We start from the raw sequence: 14539 nt of genomic DNA on the forward strand, positions 1-14539 counted from the left end.
GCAGTACCTGTGTGAAAAGGAAAATTATATTATTTTTCATGAGAAATCTTCATCTGACAAAGTAGAAACTGATTTCAATTCAATGTTCAACACTCTCTTAAAAAAACTGAAGATCACTTGTGCAGAATACAAAACTTGCAGCAAATATGCAGTGAAATTAATGAAGAATTTAAAATTAAAAGCCCAGCTCACAGCACTGCCACAGAGTGTTTGTTTCTCTAAATATTTCACTGAGCAAGTGGGATAGATAATTATAGGTAATTACATAGGAGATTGTAGTTAATGAGCTAAGGACAGTACTGAAAACTAAAACAAAAAAAAAAAAGGGAAAGTTCATGAACCAGGGAGCTTTTTAGCCTTAAGATGAGCTATAAATAGAAGTAATTAAAAATATTAAAAAAATAAGAAAACCTCAATCCTTTGCCAGATTTCCTTCCACTTAATGAAAAAAAAAGAGTGAAAGAAAAAATACCATAAATTTGCACACATTCCCAGATAACAGATCTTTTAAACAGAGTCAAGTGGGGAAGGATAACAAGGAAACACAAATAAATTCCTCATAGAGGGGAATTAAATCACGGATCTGACTTCTGGGAGAGCTTTTCTTTGGTGAGAGGAGATTGAGGAACAGCTGGCACACACCCACTTGTGCCAAAAGTGCCCAGGGAGGGTTGGAGTGCCCATCCCTGGAGTGGCACTGAGTGCTCCGGGATGAGGACAAGGTGGGCATCAGGCACAGCTGGGACTTGATGCTCCTGGAGGGTTTTTCCAACCTTAATTATTTTGGGATCTGACCAAACTAGAAATCCTACTCCAATCATATCTATCCAATTCCTAATTTAATTAAATATGTGCATTTCCTTGTGCATGTTCCCCCACCTCCACAGTTTGGGGGGGTTTTTTTGTTAATAATCTTCTCTCACTTCATCTTTACTCAGCAATTTCCAAACTGGAATAGATTTCCCAAAGTTTTTGCAGGAGCTGAAACTCACTCTGCCTGTGACCCCCACAAAGCACCACGTGAATTAGCAACAACTCAAAAGAAGACATCTTTATCAGACATCTTTTTTGGCTGAAGTTTCACTCTTTTCATTAATGGAAAGTTACATATATGTACACTAAATTTTTGTTCTCATAAAGATTATTGCTAGGTCAAGCTGAACATACCCATGACCTTGCAGCCTTATTTTTTGAGGATGAAAGGTAGAGTTAGAAAAAGGTTTTTTTAAGAGCCACAAACAGGAAACAAAATGTAGCTGAGAGATTAAAGAGAAGATGAAAGACAACATCAAATCTCAGTTTACAGAAACAATAAATACCAAAATGATAAATAAATCAAATGCTGTTGTGGTGAGTGGCCATTACAGACAAACCTGGCTAACAAAGGGATGGAGCAAAGCTGTCCCAGTGTCCCCAGCTGTGGATGCTGCTGCTGCTGCTGCCACAATCCCGGCTGTGATTCCAGGGAAAAACCGAGGTCATTGGGAATGCAAAGCCCAGCTGGGCCAGGAGGAACTGCAGAGTTCAGAGCCCTCCCCCACTGCCATCCTGCTCCCTTTTATTCTCCACTCAAGCTGAAAGCCACCAGGGCTTTTCCTCGGCCCCTCCGTGTCAGGCTGACTTGGGAAGCTCGGCAGGAATTGCTGAGGGATCCGGGGAGGCACAAAAGGCTCCTGCCACAAAGAGCTCTTTCATCTGGGCCGTGTGTCCATTAAACACGTCCTGCTAATGTGCATGTGCTTTATAAAGTGATTATAAAGTGAAGGCTCAGTCACTCACTCAACTGCACAATAAGATTTTTAAGTCTATCACTGGAAAAGTGGGATTTGAAATGAGGAGCTGGGAATGCTGCACAGGTTCTCTGATAACACTCAGCTGAAGGTGGATTTTTGTATGTTTTAAGGCTTTCATTGCTTTATTTGTGAGTATTTACTTATTTATGAGTGCCAGGGTCTCAAAAGGAACCATTTCCTCCAAATATCTCATCTAAACCTGCTCCCTTTCAGTTTCAAGCCATTCCCCCTTCTCCTACTCAGGCACCTCACCCTGTTCAGGAAAGCATGGAAAAGAGGATTCACACCCTGACAGTGATCCTGCACCAAACATGATGCTCTGAGGACATTGGAATTTGCTGCTCTGGCAGGTTGGAAACAAAGTTAATAAATAAAACAATAATAGAAATAATAGATCAGCCCTTGCTGTTACACCATGGATCAGGATGAGCTGGTGAGCTGCCCCTCCTGCTCTTATTTTGCCATATTTTGCCTCCCTTACCTTTTCCCACAGGGGCTCAGCATCTCCTGAGATTTTCAGTAACTAGGGTAGGATACAGACTGCTGCCAGCTCTGTGAGAAACAAGTTATCTTCTGTCCATCAAAAGGAAAAAAAAATGTTTTAAAAAAAGTAATTAAAAAAAACCTCTCTTTTTTTCTTTCTACATCATCAAAGCAAAGGCAGTTGAGAATCCTCCCCAGTGTGGGTGTGGCTGTGGCTCTGCATTCCAGCCTGTGCAAACCACAGCTTTGCTATAGCAAGGTTTCCATATTTTAAATATATTTTTAGACTTAAGGCCTGATGCTGACACTGGCTCTAACTTCATTTCTGAGCAAGGATCCCAAAAAGGATCCCAAACAGGGTACAAATCTATTTTCAGGATTAATATGCAATTTCCTCTGCCAGCAGCAACAAAACTCCATCCCAGCTCCTCATGGGCCAGGAACAGAGAATCCCAAACTGCTTTGGGCTGGGACAGAGAATCCCAAACTGCTTTGGGCTGGGACAGAGAATCCCAAACTGCTTTGGGCTGGGACAGAGAATCCCAAATTGCTTTGGGCTGGGACAGAGAATCCCAAATTGCTTTGGGCTGGGACAGAGAATCCCAAACTGCTTTGGGTTGGGACAGAGAATCCCAAACTGCTTTGGGCTGGGACAGAGAATCCCAAACTGCTTTGGCTTGGGACAGAGAATCCCAAACTGCTTTGGCTTGGGACAGAGAATCCCAAACTGCTTTGGCTTGGGACAGAGAATCCCAAATTGCTTTGGGTTGGGAGGACCTTAAAGACCAACTCATTCACCCCTGCCATGGCAGGGACACCTCCCACTGTCCCAGGTTGCTCCAAACCCCAATGTCCAACCTGGCCCTGGACACTTCAGGGATCCAGGGGCAGCCACAGCTGTGCCAGGGCCTCACAAGGAACAATTTCCTGCAAATGTCCCATCTAAACCTGCTCTCTTCCAGTTTCAAGCCATTCCTCCTTCTCCTATCACTCCATGCCCACACAACAAGCCCCTCATGGATATCTTCCATCAAGCACAAAATTCCAGGGGATCTGTTGCCATCCTGTTATTTGTTCATTCCCTGTTGGAATTCCATTGAAGAGTCCCTGCCACAGCAGAGCTGCCACCTCAGTTGTGCAGAGTGAGGCCCAGTGGGGCACTGGGAAGCAAAGAGACAGGGAGTGGCAAAAATGTCAGAAAAGCAAAGTAGAGGCCAGGAGATGGTGGAGTGAACACGGGAAGGCAGCAGAAACCCAGCCCTGCTGCTCCTTCCCCACGCACAGGAGTTTGGTGTAGAAATTCCACAGGAACCCCCTGGGCTTCCCAAGGAGCCACTTTGGGATCAAAGGCCTTGGACAAGAAGGGACATTTTGTGTATCAAAGCTGCAGGAAGATGTGGGTTAATAAAAGACAGGGAAGAGCTGGGATGAGCCTGAGCTGCCCAGTGAGCACTGCACTATACAATTCCAGAGAATCCCAAATTAACACCTTCCTCCACTAAATATTTCAATCCCTGCCATCCCTTCTGAGCTGATTATTTTTCCTCCTTTTTATCCTGACTTTCCAGGCTCTGTGAAGCCATCCAGGTGACAAACACCAAGCAGGTCTGACATTTCCAAGGAGCCTTCCCAGAGCAGCTCTGCATTCATTTCATCCCCACTCCACATCTTCCCTTCCCAAATTAGCTGCTGCACCTTTGCTCCTCAAGGAGAAATTCACCATCCCAAGCACTGAAAACCATGGCAATGGATTCTGGGTTTCATTTATTTTTGGAGGTCGAGTTTCTATTCTTGGAAAGGTAGGAAAAAGCAACGTTTCAAAGTCCGAGGTTGCAATTACCAGAACATACTTTTTTAAAAAAAAATGTATTTCTAGACTTTCAGCCAACCACTTGCTGAATAAATACATAAATATGAAGGGGGAGGCAAAATTCTATTTATGTGACATCACAGCGAATCGATATTTTAAAATTCATGAGATTGAATTTCACACCAAATAAAAATAAACAACTGGTCATTTCTATTTCTATTAAACAAGTTATCTCCTCTCATGGCTATGCTGGGGTTGCTTTAATTTTGCCTTTGCAGCCAGTAGTTTTAATGGAAATACAGCATCATCAGTATGTCAGTATTTGAAATTTCAGAAACCAAATACAACTTTGGGAATAAAATTCCGTGTTCCCAGTGGTGAGCTCAGCACAACAGAGGCTCCTCTCTGCCAAGAACAGCTGGGTCATCAGTGAACTGAATTTAACAACTTCAGGACCATCAAGCAAATCCATCAAAGCAGCTCCTGAAATGATCTAGGGATTGTAAAATGGAACAGCAGCAGAATTCAAAAGGAAGAGCCAGACTATGATAATTTATAATTATAGTTTCATGTCAGTCAAAAATAAAAAATTAAAAATTGGGTTTCTTTTTTTTTCCCCTAATTGCACTAATGAGTGGTAATTAACAGGAGAAGCTTGGCTACTTAGTGCCATGAGGTTTGGACTTGCAACCTCCACCTTGGTGAAGCTCATCTAAAGCTACCAAACTCTCAGAAGTTCACAATTTCCATCCTCCTCCTGCAATGTTGGTGAACATTAACTTTCTTCCTTTTATTTTTCAACAGAACCTCCTTCAAGGAAGACACAAGAGGCTGTGTAGCCAGGAATAAAATTTTCTAATTTTAATCACACAGATCAAAGACTGAAATTTACAGTTTAAAACCGGCTGCCTGACCACAGCTGCCTGACGTGACACACAAACATCCTCACAGTGCTCATTCCTGCCTGCTCCACAATGTGCAGATTTCCCTAGAAAATGCAGTGTGCAGCTGAACTCCCCCAAACCAGAGCGAGGGAATAAATCCCACATCACACCTGGCAGTCCTGCAGAGCCACTGGCAAAAGGAATGAAAGACAGTTCTGAAATTCATATTCCAGACAATTCCTTGGGTAAACAATGTGCCCAAGGAAGTCAAACTACCTACAGCTGGAGCTTATTTATATTAAATATCCTTTCATTGTTAAAACTGCTAAGTGTATTAACCTCAAATTAAAAACACTTCTATTTTTATCCTTCAATACCACACAAAAATCCTGTCTCCAAAATGTTGGTTTGGCCCCTCTGGAATACACCTGTCCTTGAGGGCTTGACCAGACTGTTGCCAACTGGAAAAAGAAAACAGAGGAAAAAAAATGGCTTTTTTTTTTTTTTTTTTTTTTTGCTGGTTCAGCTTCCAGTAACAAAATATGAACTGCAATTTAGGATCCAGGGAGTGGAAGTGGCTTTTCCTCCTCATTTCACTCTCCTTGTGATGATGGAGATTCTGCTTTTTTCTTATTCTGCTACTTCCTATTCTGACAGTCTTTATCAAAAGTCAGAAATCCTGCATGATTTCAATGTTGGAGAAAAGAAGAAAACCAATCTGCTAAATCACTGACCACAAACAAGGCAAGAAAAATATCCTGGATGTGACCTCCTCCTGTACCCACTCCCATCAGCAGCTGCCCCTGTGCTGGTTTGCAATGGGCAGGCAACCACTGACAGCAAATACTGCAGGAAAATTTATTTCTGCTCCCACAAAATTCACAATTCTGTAGGCACACCAAGGAATCCATTGCTGGGTATTCCCTAAAAGCTCTCCTGATTTCCAGCACACCCAACACCTCAGCAGCCCAAAAAGCCTCACACCACTCATTTATTCTCTTCCAGTACAATTCAAACACAACCAGTCCCTGCTGAGGACTGGGGATCCCAGTTCCCAGCGTTTGGGAAGCACCAGGAGCTCAGCAATCCCACACTGGAGCAATCCCACAGCTCTGCTCTCACCCCACAGCACTGCTTCAGCACTTTTCAGCTTCTCATCCCTGCCACACGGAGAGGGGAAAGGACAAGGAATCATCACTGGCAGGAGGGATCACACAGCTGATCCCTGTGCTCACACAGCTTCTGGGAGAAGTGCTGAGATTTGGATAAATCCCAGATAAATCCCAGATAAATCCTCCTGCTAACTCACCATCCACTGCAGTGCCAAACGCTGCTCTGACACTGCCCCGCACATTTTGGGGTTCCTTTCTTTTCCAATAAATAAAAAGCTCTCCTGGCTCTCCGTGTGGCCTTCCCAGGGGCTGGGAACCTTTTCCAGCCTTGGCTCAGAGCCTGGTGCTGCTCCCATTAGAGGCTATTTTTGGGAGTCTGCCCCCATGCCATCACCACAAACACCTCCCCAGGTTTTGTTTGATATGAGTCCTGAGGTGAAAGCAGAGCCCAAAAGGAAATGTTTCTAATTCTTCCTGTGCTGGAAGGGGGAGAGGCAGGGACTGAGCAGGGCCAGGGAGGTCATGGCAGCACCGTGGCCCTTTGGTACCACACCACATCATCTTTGGCAAGATGAACTTACCTCCATATGGCCACGTGCAATTTGGTGTGAATTCCCCCCCCCAAAAAAAACAGCACAAAAATAACCCTACCGGGGTGAACACACCAAAAATTCTGCTTAAGGCGTTCCAGCTCCCAGAAACTTTTATGGCAACTTCCAGATGTGTCTATTTTAAAGTTGTTTTTTTCCCCCCCTGGCCTCATTCCCACCTGTGACAATCCTAAGTATAGCCAGAAATTCCTACAGCATCGCAGGGATATGAGCAAAAGAAGGTCAAAACTGGACAGGAACACTGGCTAGACAGTTCTGCAGACATGCTAAAAGGAAAATTACAGTTTTTTTAGCCAGAAGGTAGAAGAGGGTTCAAATCACACAGTCCAAGCTGTGCAAATCTGTGAGCTCAGAGGCCAACAGCACCACAAAAAGCTGTTTTTATCAACTGCTCCTGGCTGGGAAACTGCTAAAGGGAGATGTAATAGCTTGTTTTTATTAATTCTTGTAATTGTGCAAATATACTTTTGCAAAATCGCTTGGGAGACTCTCCGTGGAGGCAGTTGATAAAGTGACTCCATTAACACTTGTCCTGGGATTGGGAATGAGTGTTCCTAATTTGTGGCACCAGGATTGTTTCAAAAGTCAGATCACATTTTGACTGCTGAAGCAGACACATAATTTCATCCAGATTTCTGCACAGGGAAGAACACGCAGAGCACAAGATTCGAGCAATAACTTGGCTTAATGTTTTACATCAGAAAAGGAAAATTTCCACAACAGACATTGCCTAAGCACTGCTGTTTTTATATTCTGTTTTCCATGGAAAAGAGAACACAAGGATATCCTTTCAGATTTCATTAACACTGCATGGTATTGAACAACAACAAGCTACAGGAAAATGATGATTGAGGAATGCAGGCTCTCTACTTTATTCTGCATTAAACCTACAATACAAGAGCTATTAATCAAAACCTCAGCAAAATTTTTGACATGCAAAACAAAGATTGATGCATCAGATAAGTCACTAAAATTGCAATTATTAAGTTATATTATTCATCCACAGGAAAAAAAAAAATAAAAAGAAAAAAAATTAGCATTTTCCTATTCAACTGCATCAAAAGAAATCATTCCTGGGCCATTATCCAACCCTTAGTGAAGTTCCCTGATCCATGAAGCGTTGCCATTTCCAGGCTCAGGTAGCCCCAAATCCCAGTTCCACCTATGGAGTGCCCTAACAACAGGAATAAATAAAATTTCCTTAGAGCTGGGCAGCTGCACACAGGAGGGCACTGAACTGACAAAGCTCCAAGCATTTCTCGGTCAGTTTCTCTCCAAAAATCGACCAACAAAAAAATCTGTTTATTCTTAAATCTTTCTTTTAATACACAGACATAACAGAGTAACTGGTAAACACATATACACACACACACACAAGAAAACTTTTTTTTTTTTCCCCAATTCAAACACATCTTGCATCTCTGAAAGAAGAGAATTTCTCAATGTTTTTTGACAATAAAAATTAAGTTTTTTTTTTTCTCCCCAGTGCCCAGCCAGGCTATGGCAGCAGAGCAGCTTCTCGGGCACCAAACCACTCCAAAAAAAAAAAAAAAAAAAAAAAAAAAAAGAAAGTGCATTTCCTTGTGAACCTTCCTTGTGTTATCAGCCTTGCCACAGCTGAGATTCCCAATCCCTTCTCAGGATATTTGAATTTTTGCTGTCCCGGGGCCTGCGGGATCCTTGGGCACAGCTCATTATCTGCCAGCTCCACATCCCAACTTTTATCGGGCCGGGCCAGCCGCGTTCCCGGTGTTTGAAGTGCAGTGTCAGCCTCGGCTGGTGCCACATCACTGAGGACGCCCCCACCCTTTGAAGAGACGACTCAAAGATTAATTAAAAAAATTCAGATTCGGTCTGACCTTCTACCAGGACCTCTCGCTGTCTTTTGGAAATGTTTCATTTGAAAAAAAAAAAAAAAAAAAGGAATGTGTGTGGAAAAGGATAAAAAAAACTTGGGGCTGTCAGAGAGACTCGAATAAAGCTGGATTCAAACTAAGGCATAACCATGGAAAACAGATGAGGTTTTGCTCCACTGGTTTCTACTCTGTAATTATTACTACAGCACACACTTCTGCCAAATAATGTCTAAATAACCCAAAAAGGTACAAGCAAACACATAACAGCCCTCTTTACTTAGATTTTTTTTCTTTTTTAATTTCAGGTTTACAAGCTGAAAATAAGAGAAATAAAAAAAAAAAAGGAAGCAGTTTTTTGTGCTGAAGGTGCACAAGGTCCAGGTTTCAGAGCTGGAGGACGTGGGGTTTTTCACCACTTGCTGTGCAAGTACCTCACACTCACCACAGATTTATTTATAAAGATCCATCAAAAGAAGTGGAGAAATATGTGAAACCTCTGATTTCAGAAATGGACAACCACCATTCTGGCATTTAAATTGGTCTGCAGGACAGCTCAAAACGGGATTTATCTCTTGTAAGTAGTAAATCCATCAGCCAGGAGACAATCTCATTAGAAAAAATAAATAATGCTGCATTCTGTCAGTGCTCATTTTCAAAAGGATTGAAAAAATGGACAGTTGTGGTGACTCCAACTCTTTGCCAGCACCCAAAAATCCTCAAAGAATGTGGATTTTTCAGCCCATGTAAACCCCTGGACGTGTCTCCATCTCTTGTGTCGTGCTTGTCTGAGCACAATCTGCTCTTCTTGAAAAACATATGGCCAGACAAGCTATTAGGGAGATAAATAAATAATATGCTCACCAATCAACCAGGAGAAGCCTGTACAAAGCTGTTATTTTACACATCACTGCATCACCTGACATATTAATATATTATTGTTTGCACAGTGTTAATACCGAAAATAAACCAGAAAAAAAGTGACCAGCAAACTGCATTTTTTTTTTTTTTTTTTTTACAGATTCAAAATGCAATTTTTTAATTCCAGCCCCCAAGATCAGTAAGAGACAATGAGAAAGGGCTGTGCTTCCTTCCCAGAGTAGGAGTTCAGGATTAAGATGGCAGAGCTGCCTTCACAAATATTCGAGGCCCTCTGGGCCTACAACTTTTGTTACTGTCTGGCTGGAAACATCAACATGCATTTTGAGAGTTATAGAGGCATTTCATGCTTTTCATCTTCAAAGCATTTCTTATTCCTTTCAACTCTGGCTGCAAGTATTATATCCCTGTTTTGGAGATGGAAACATTACCTTGTCCCACACTATCAAAAAATATTCCTCGCCTCACCCAGAGCAGATTTAGAGGTTTAAACCTCGCCAAAACCAAACCAATCACTCACAAAAGTTCTGAATTATTCTTTTCCTGCCTTCACCTCCCAGCTAAAGAATTTCAGTTGTTTCAACCAACAAGCCACCCTGTAATTTCAGCCAGGCCAGAGAAGCTGGGATCAGACGAGCCAGGTAACAGCGATGGTGAAACTCCACCCACAGATCAGGTCGTGCCACAACCACCAATTTTAGTGATAATTTTAGTAAAAAAAGGCTCCTAACTTTGAATTAGTGCTGAGTGTCAGCTCTGCCCAGGAGGATATATTCCAGAACTGTCACACGAGTACTCATGACTGAGCTCCAGCCCTTGGCCAGTGATGCTATTGGATATTTAGGATGCAGTTTGCTGAGGAATGACAGAGAATCTGGAGCTGGGATTGCATCCCAAGGATGCAGCTGCTGCCAGAAGGTGCCCCCTGGAATGACAGGGATGCTCTGGCTGCTGAAAAAACAAGGGAACAGTTACAGGTGACTGGTACAGAACAACCCACGATCCTCCTGCAGCACCCTCCATCCCACAGGAGGGAGAGGGAAGGGATTGTGGTGAGGCTGTTTCTGCAAATCACTTTGGGAAGAAACATCAACAGATCACCTCTGCTGCTCAGGGCAAAAATCCCTGTGAAGATGTGTATGTACACACCACCCACACCCCACCACGTGAAAGGGAAGACACAGAATATTAAGAATATTAAGACACAGCAACATCATTAACTGGAGGTTTGGCAGAGCTGTCAGACAGAGGGGGAACAATAATTAATCAGAGCAACAGAGAAAATCAGGCAACTGATGAACTTTCAATATTTAACCACTCCTGGAGAAATAACACGGAGGCAGACACCCAGGAAACCCCACACACTGCAGAGCTCAGCACTTCTCACTGAGGGAATCCTTGGTATGGTACAATTATGTATATTCTAATTGGAAATTTAAATAAGAAACTCTTAAGCTGCTGTTCAATACATTCAACAAATGATGCAACTCACGAGTTGTCACCTACACTACATGATCCTCAGCTGCTCTAGGCAGTACCATTCAAGGAAAAAATTTATAAATGAAACCAGAGCACTTGCATGGGCGAGGAAACAAAGCCCTCCCCAAAGGTACCTTGCCCTCATGCAAGTCTCTGTAAATAGAAAGCAGTGGTGTCAGTGCCAAAATCAAGTGTCAGGCTGGTGCTGCCACCAGAAACCTCTCTCATCCTCAGTCTGCCTGGAGCTTCAGCCTCTCTTCCAGCTGCACCTCACGCCTCTCAACAACGCAAAATAATGTGATTTTATGAGAAATACTCAGTCCTCACTGCTGCTGGACCATGAAGCACAGGTAGGAGAAGGTACCAGAAGGAGAAACCACACAGAGGAGAAGGAGCTCGTTTACAGCACTGCCAGTGCTCCCTCAGAAATCAGATTTATTTCATATCTCACAGCTTCCCCATCCATTACTCCCTGCCCTTTCTCACAGGCACTTCAGGCTCACCAATTCCATGCTTCTCTTCTTACCTCTTCCACTTGCTCCTCTGGTGTCTGCTCTGGAGACTCCACCTCATCCTGCCTTCCTGCCTCCGTCTGCACTTTCCTCTTTTCCCAGACTCAGAACACACCCAACCAACCTCTCACCTTCCCTCTCTCTGCTCAGGCATTCCCACCTGCTCCCGCACTCATTGGATGCTTCCTCCCCACCTCCAGCTCAGACCGACCCTTCCTGCAGAGCCCTGTGGTGACACCACCTCCTGCCTGCTACCAGGATGTGCAGATGTGGGAGCCACAGCTGGCAAGGACCAGAGCATGGGGAGAGCACGCAAGGGAAGCATTAAATCCTGCCACTTCCTCCCCTCTGCTTTATGAAGCAAAATAAAACCACAGCTCGCTCATGGCTGGGAATGAACCCTTCCTCCTGCCACCACAGTGTCTTGATTTGGGGTCTGTCACCCTCTAAACCAGGACAACACCTTTGGATTTGGATCCGGTTAAAGCACAGAAGTGTTCTCACTCTCCTTGCAAAATCCCACACCTTTCTTCTCTGTCTTTTCTGCAAACACAACCTGTTTGCATCAGCCCAAGCGTCCCCACTGTGCTGGCAGCCCTCACCTGGCACCAGGTGCTCACCACCAGCCCTGAACAAGCAGAGAAAAAGGGGAAATCTGTGCCAGCTACACCCAGCCCTGCTTGAGCAGGCTTTGGAAATTTCAGCCCTAAAACCAAGTGAGAAGCTGCACGGGCTGCAGTGACACATGTCATAACATTTTTTTGTTCTACTGTAGGAGGTCAGCAAAAAAGCTTCGAAAATCGGGGGAGGTTTGTTCCCTCCGCTTTTTAATCTTAAACAGCTGTAACAATGTTCCAAGGGGGAGCAAAGGACAGGCTGGGCATTAATGTGATGGGACTTGAGACAGTCAAAATGTGAAGCATATAAAAATAGAGCTCCGTATGAAAAGGGTTTCAGTTTAACTACCAGTTTCACCACATTAAATTACTTCAGGGCCTTAAATATCCAACTAATAGTAAACAGAATTTTAACATTATTTGCATCCCCGTGCATTGGCATCCAGATTGTTCCCGAGCTCGGAACATCGCTACAATTCGTGGAAAGAAAACGCGTCTCATCCGATGGTTAATTCCTGTAACAATGTATATTTTTATGAGCTGCTTTTTCAAATACAACGCACGTTGAGGTGATCGTATTATAATTTTTTTTAACACCAGAAACGGATTTAGCAACGCAATTATACTGACTTAATTTGCATTAACAGAGACTCCACCAAAGCAAAGGATTATGCTTCTGTCTTTTGAGGGGAAATACATACATGCGTATGCACGGCAGAAGGGGGGAAAAAAAAGGGACTTCCTTGAATTCAGTACATCAATAATGTACCTTGTTAAGTGAAGTCATTTAAATCCGCGTCTTCTTAGCATCAAGGACAAGAGACAGCTCAGTGTTTGCCCGGACAAAACGAGCCCTAGGAGGCCGCCAGCACAATGATGGTGCAGAGGTGAGAGAATGCAGCCAGTTTAGAGAAGATAAAAGGCCATTTGGGTAGAGACCCCCGCTGATCCTATGAAAGTGTCTCCTTTTCAATTTGGGAGGCTTTTAAAACTGCATTTGCTACTGACCATACCTTCCCCTGAAAGCCGCCCGGGATCCGATTTCACTTTTCCCCCCTCCCGTTGCGGGTCGGCAGCCGCGGGCTGTGCCGCAGGTACCAGCGCTCCCTGCAAGTCCCGCCAGCCCCCAACAACAAACACACAACTCCCGGCAAGGACAACAGCCTTCCCCCGAGCCCCGCCGCGGATCCAGCACTGAATAAACCCCTTCGGCCGCACTCGGGGGCCGGGAAGCATCGCTTGCCCCGATCGCCCCGCAGCTCCTGCCCGCGGGATGCTCGGCCGGGACCGGCTCAGCAGCGAGCTGCCAGCCCGGAGCTGCCCCGGGGCACGGCGGGCTCAGCCCCGAGCCGGCCTCGGACCCCTCCGCGACTGCGGGAGGCGATTTTGGCTACTCCTATTGTGTAAATCGCAAATAAAACAAGAAACTGCCCGTGCCCCGCCGCTACGGCCCCGCTCGCCTTCGGGCGGGCGGCACTGCGGGGGAAGTGGAACCGGGGAGAACCGGGCTGGGGAGAACCGGGACTGAGGGAGGAGAGCCGGGTAGAACCGGGGCTGGGGAGAACCGGGACTGAGGAAAGCCGGGGATGAGAGGAGAAGGGACTGAGGCAGCGGGGCCGGAGAGAATCAGGGTTGAGGGAACGGGAGCTGAACGGAGCCGGGAGAAGCCGAGGATGAGGAGAGCAGGGGCTGAACGGAGCCGGGGAAGCCGGGCAGCCCGCGCAGGGGGGAGGGAAAGTTTGCGAAGAAGAAAAGAACCGAAGTAGGAATAGAGAAAGAAAGGAACGGAGAGAGAAAGGGCAAGACAGGAATCGGGAAAAAGCGTGTGGAGGAGGGAAGGAAGGAAGGAGGGAAAACCAGGCGAGGCGCGGGCCGGGCCGAGCCATACCTGCATGGTGACGACCCTCAGCTCCTCGGTGGCGAGTTTCCTCATCTGGCTGGCCAGGACTTGCGCCTCGTCCAGGATGGAGAACTCCGCCTCGGCGGCGCCCAGCGCGCCCAGCAGCGCCAGGCACAGGAGGCCGAGCGGCCCCCGGCCCCGCCGGGCAGGGGCAGCGGCGGCGGCGGCGGAGCGGGGCTGCAGCCGCCCAGCAGCGCCCCGCGCCATGCTGGGGGAGCGCCGCGGGCAGCGCCTGCCGCGGGCACCGCCCGGCCCGCTCGGCACCGCCCGGCCCGCTCAGCGCCGCGGGCCGCCCGCCATGCAGGGGACGGCGGCGGGCGCTGCCCCGCGCCCGGCTCCGCGCTCACGGCGGCTCCGCGGGGCCCCGGCGCTGGAGAACGGACGGAGAGACGCAAACTGCGGCGCGGAGGAGGAGCGGGAGCGGCGGGGCCGAGCGGAGGCGCCGCGGGCAGGGGGAGGCGTCTGGGGCCGCCGCGCTGCGGGCGGGGGCCGGGCCGGGCCGGGCCCCCCTCGCCAGCCCCGCCCCGGAGGCCGCCGTGCCCCCGGAGCGGGCGGGGGACACGGCCCGGGCCGGCTCGGATGGGCCGGCAGCTTCTTCCGAAGAGT

The 14539-nt window shown here is 46.5% G+C and overlaps 1 protein-coding gene across 2 annotated transcripts in view; it reads right to left on the reverse strand.

Moving 5' to 3' along the window:
* CACHD1 (cache domain containing 1) overlaps window positions 1-14140 on the reverse strand; it is an 89808-nt gene extending 75668 nt beyond the window's left edge. For both annotated transcript variants that reach the window (XM_088169625.1, XM_088169624.1), the window contains exon 1: window positions 13922-14140. In XM_088169625.1, coding sequence (XP_088025751.1) covers window positions 13922-14140 — 219 coding nt within the window. The remainder of the gene's footprint in view (window positions 1-13921) is intronic.
* Window positions 14141-14539: the final 399 nt, after the last annotated feature.

The sequence above is a fragment of the Sturnus vulgaris genome, chromosome 9 (assembly GCF_052056855.1).
Source record: "Sturnus vulgaris isolate bStuVul1 chromosome 9, bStuVul1.hap1, whole genome shotgun sequence".
NCBI classification, from domain to species: Eukaryota; Metazoa; Chordata; class Aves; order Passeriformes; family Sturnidae; genus Sturnus; species Sturnus vulgaris.